Source organism: Cystoisospora suis (genome assembly GCF_002600585.1).
Source record: "Cystoisospora suis strain Wien I chromosome Unknown contig_7525, whole genome shotgun sequence".
In the NCBI taxonomy this organism is placed as follows: Eukaryota; Apicomplexa; class Conoidasida; order Eucoccidiorida; family Sarcocystidae; genus Cystoisospora; species Cystoisospora suis.
Window position 1 is genome coordinate 1 of NW_027160310.1, and position 4,202 is coordinate 4,202.

At 47.3% G+C, this 4,202-nt stretch overlaps 1 protein-coding gene across 1 annotated transcript; it reads right to left on the reverse strand.

Annotated features, from left to right (window-relative positions):
- Nucleotides 1-884: 884 nt before the first annotated feature.
- CSUI_010469 (uncharacterized protein) lies at nt 885-4,202 on the reverse strand (the record flags this gene model as incomplete). The annotated part of the gene is made up of 2 exons (XM_068070572.1): nt 885-3,376; nt 3,765-4,202. Coding segments are annotated over 2 exons (2,086 nt in total), but the record flags the coding sequence as incomplete, so codon positions are not given.

Genomic DNA, 4,202 nt, shown 5'->3' on the forward strand with positions numbered 1-4,202 from the left:
CTTCTGGATTTGGGTGCGGGTGCACCTAACTGTAGCACCTCGCAGGGGATCTCAATAGTCAAACAATGTAGGCCGAAGCTTTGTCGATAATATGTGTCTGTAGAGTATCGGCCTACACACCCCTGTACACAATTCGTCTATCTACACCTGCGTACGTACAAGTATTCATACCTGTAGAGATAGTCTACCTCCATGTTGTAAGAGTTGAGATACCGCCTGCAGTTTATCAACTATAGATATTGCAGGTAGGGACGCATGACGTCTCCGTCCCTCTTGTTAACCAAATAAGGATAGGTCTTCCCGTCTTCGTGTGTCCTTAGGAGCGAGGCTCCGTGAGGTGTTCTTTTTTCAGGAAATCGGGAAGGGGCAACTCTTTCGAAGAAAATGCAACTCTGCTGGGCTGCCGTATGCTTGCCAGACGACGCGGTGGAGATGAGACCGTGCAGGCTAGTTCTTCCATTCTGCAGAGACGTTCTTTGATTCGTCCGCTAACCTGTCGGGCTTGCACTCTCAAAACTTCACATTGTTGCGTGCTAGAGTGTGTGTTCTTTCATATGAGTCGAAGCCTTCATACGTCACGAGCCGCTGAACGTTTGCAACGGCACTCACTCTGTCTATATGTTTCCTTTTCTTCGCGAGTGCGTACATACTCGTGATCGTAGCCTTCACGAGGCGTTACAACCATCTCTGCTGTCAACAGTGATACTTTCTGGCATCGTCTTGAAGAAGAACGCGACTTGCTTTAAAGTCTAGAAGCCCGCGGTATTAGACAAAAACACTGACAGGTGGCCGGTCCTAGCAACAGGACTCGTACAGCGTGTCAGAAAGAGTATCCTAGTGAACAGGTGACCTGCAAGACGTCTATATCCGCATGCAGCTCTCTCATCAAACCTAGCAACAAAGGGCTGTTGAGCGTCTTGTCGAGAAAAACAGAAAGACTCCTGACAAGAACACCAATATGACTCACAGTGATGCAGTCTACACCAAGTGCCCTCTAAAAGGAACTGTCAACAGGAGAGACCAGAAAAGAAAAAGAAAGCGATAAAACGCGGAGACGTTGCCTAATGTTCCGGAAAAAAACCTCTTTCTCTGTTACGCTAAAGCTTTCAGAGCCTCGTTCATCCGTCCTTTGATGAACCAGGAAAGACATAGAGAAGTAGCTGCTTTACAGTTCTTCCCTAGAAGTATCACACGAACAGAACCTGCCATTGGTCCTTTCTGCAGAGGACAGCCGATTGCTCATCACCTTCTCCCTGACATACTGTCTACAAAGCAAAGAATATGCTTTCAGAATCTCCGGATCTATATAGTTGTCTATCTCTATCAAAGTAAATATTTATATATATATACATGGATACATTCGACGCATACCCATGTAAATATATCGAGAGAGAGGGGATACATATGGGCTACTGATTCCTATCTTTAGATACATGAAGAGACGCCTCCGGATGTATGCTGGTAGCCAAAAGAAATAGTGAACAGAGTTACAGATGCATGAAGAGGACAGAGACCTGAAGAAAGACGTAATGTCTCTCCAGCCCTTTCATGAAAAGGCTTTTTGCTCATCGATTGCGTGCAGCGAAGAAGAAAAGGCTCTTTCCCTCACAATGTAGAGGCAAACAGGCGAACAACCTGGAGAAAGTGTAGGAAGTCAAAACAACGGGCTTGTCTCATTCTCGCTGCAGAGTGCAAGAGGTACATTCCTCTTTCTGTTCTCCCCCTTCGTCACTTTCGCTTTGTATCTGAATCCTTCCTTCGATGATGTTTTCTGTACGAAGACGAAAGGAAAAAAGACAGATACCGGCAACGAACATACCATCTGTACGCTTGACTGAAAGACTTTGCAGATCTTCCTCGTATTCTCTCTTTATCCTTTTTCTCCTGTACTGGTTCTTCTTGCCCGTCTTGTCTTGTTTTTCCTTTCCTGTCGGTCCATACTTCATTAGGATCGCACTGTGAGGCAGAGTTACGATTCCTCTCTTCACTCCACCGTCTGACTTGTGCTTCTTGCGACTTCTTCATAGAGCTGACTTTCCTCTTCTTCGTGGAGACGGAAGAACAAGAAACAGGAGGAGTCGCAGATGAAGAAGAATCAGAAGGTGGCTCACGCTGGAGAGGAACAGGAACTTCTCTGTTCTTCCCTCTTCGCAAGACCTCCACACCGTGTCCCCCAATAGCCGACCTTACAGCTAGGCTACGGTTAGTAGCATGGTCTTTCTCTTTGAGTTCCTGTGACGAGGGGAGAGATGCTTTTATGACTGGAGCAAGGGAGGCGTAGGCAGACCCGCCACTTGAGCTTACATCGCTTGTCGATCGGTTGTTTCGAGCAAGACTTGAAGACGTCGTGTCTCGACTGGAATTATCTTTCGGCGCAGAGATCATACTCACGTCTTCGTTCCTTCGTTGAGAGCACTTTCTCATTTTCGCCTTTCTCTCTCCCTCCCCTGCCTGTCCAGTGTCTTGTCTCCTCTTTCCACCTTCACCTCTCCTTTCCTCTCGGTTGTTCGCCGACCTATCTGAGCTGAGCTTCTCTTTCGCGACCGTCTCCCTCACTCCAGGAGACTGCTGGGATGAATCTGCGCAACTACGACGAAGATTTGAGACAGTGCTCTTCGTTTCTGTGAGAGGAACCCGCTGCCGTGTGAGTTCTTTCCCATCAGGATCCATCTCTTGCTCTTCTCCCTCTCCTCCTTCAGGCCTGCATTCTAAGGGCAAATCGACGTTCATGCTCTTGTTTCCGTCTCCTCCTATTTGTCGTGTTTCTCCTCCTTCGCAGAGAAAGCCCTGTTCTTCTATCTCTACCACCTCTCCTTCATCCTCTTCCTCTTGTTCCTCTAGAAAAGAATCCACATCGATCACGCATGGTGCCTCTGTCTTCTTCTCTATCACTGTTACTGTATCTGTATCCCTCTCCTCCTCACATACCAGGCCTTCCTTCTCTAGGCATGACGGTATCTTTTGTGCTGATCCTACAGCAGCCACCACGGCTTCTAATGTACTACCGTCATGAACAGAGACACTCTGCGAAGAAGCCTCCACATTCTTTTCCTCCCGTCCGTTTTCTTCTACTCCCTCTCTTTCCTTGACGTCTTCCTCTACATGCTTCCTTGGAAATTCTCCTTCCTTCTCTCCCTCACTCCTCTCTTCTTCTACACCCGCCGCTGCGCTGTCTTTCTGTCCTTCTACTACATTTAGACGAGCCTTTGAGTTCAACAAGGAAGAAGAATAAAAAGGCTGGTGTAGTTGCACCCCCGAGGAAAGTCTCTGAGTAAACGTTGGATGCGAAACGGTGAAGAACTGAATGAGATCAGGATATCTTTTAAGTTCTTGTTCACCCCCTGATGACAAAGGAGATAACAGACTTAAAAGCCTCCTGAAAGAGAAAGTAAGCATACACACAGATACATGTGAGAAGGGAGTGCAGTATATGATATGATGTGGGTACTTGCATCAGGCGAACGGACAGAGGGTACTACAGTTGCGAAACAGAGAGAGATCTCTGTCCTTTCCTTGTCGAGTGGAGCAGAGCAGGAGGCATGTAGCAGTTGTTGACCTAGGGTGAGAAAGACAAGTAACGATACACTTTTTGTGACCCTATGGCTAGTATACACGGAGGCACTTCGAAGAGAAACACGGAGCCAGAAAGGTTTATCAGGCAACCAAAGTCTTTCTCTCATGCACCTCTACGTATGATTCTCTTTGATCCATCCTCGATCACGGGCAAGAAAAGGAAAGAAGGGTGGTCGTGTTCTTTCTCTCACGCGTAGATAGCTAAGAGAGGTAGGACGAAATTGAGATGAAACCCCACATGGATCTGCTGAGATGCCGACGAGGCTGCATGCATAAGTGAATCTCTCAGGACAAAAGTGTGCTCGAGAATCCTCTCTGTGAAACAGAATACAGACTTCCTTCGTCGTTCTTTCTCCTCCTTCTTGTCTCTCACAGAAAAAGACAGACAGTGACGTTTCTCTGCAGCGTGTGCATGAAGAGAACGTCGTGAAAGAGATGAAGCGGGACAAGCATTGTTGGCAGCTCTGCCGCAAGGAGAGAGAGCGCTGGTTCTCTCCAGCAGTCCTAGAGAATACAGAAGTGAAGACTTCTTAGATGAGAAAGAAGGAAAGCTCTCCTGCGACGAAAAGAAGTCGCTGTACTGTGGATTGATAGACAAAAGAAGAAAAAGAAGGTGGATACCAAACCGA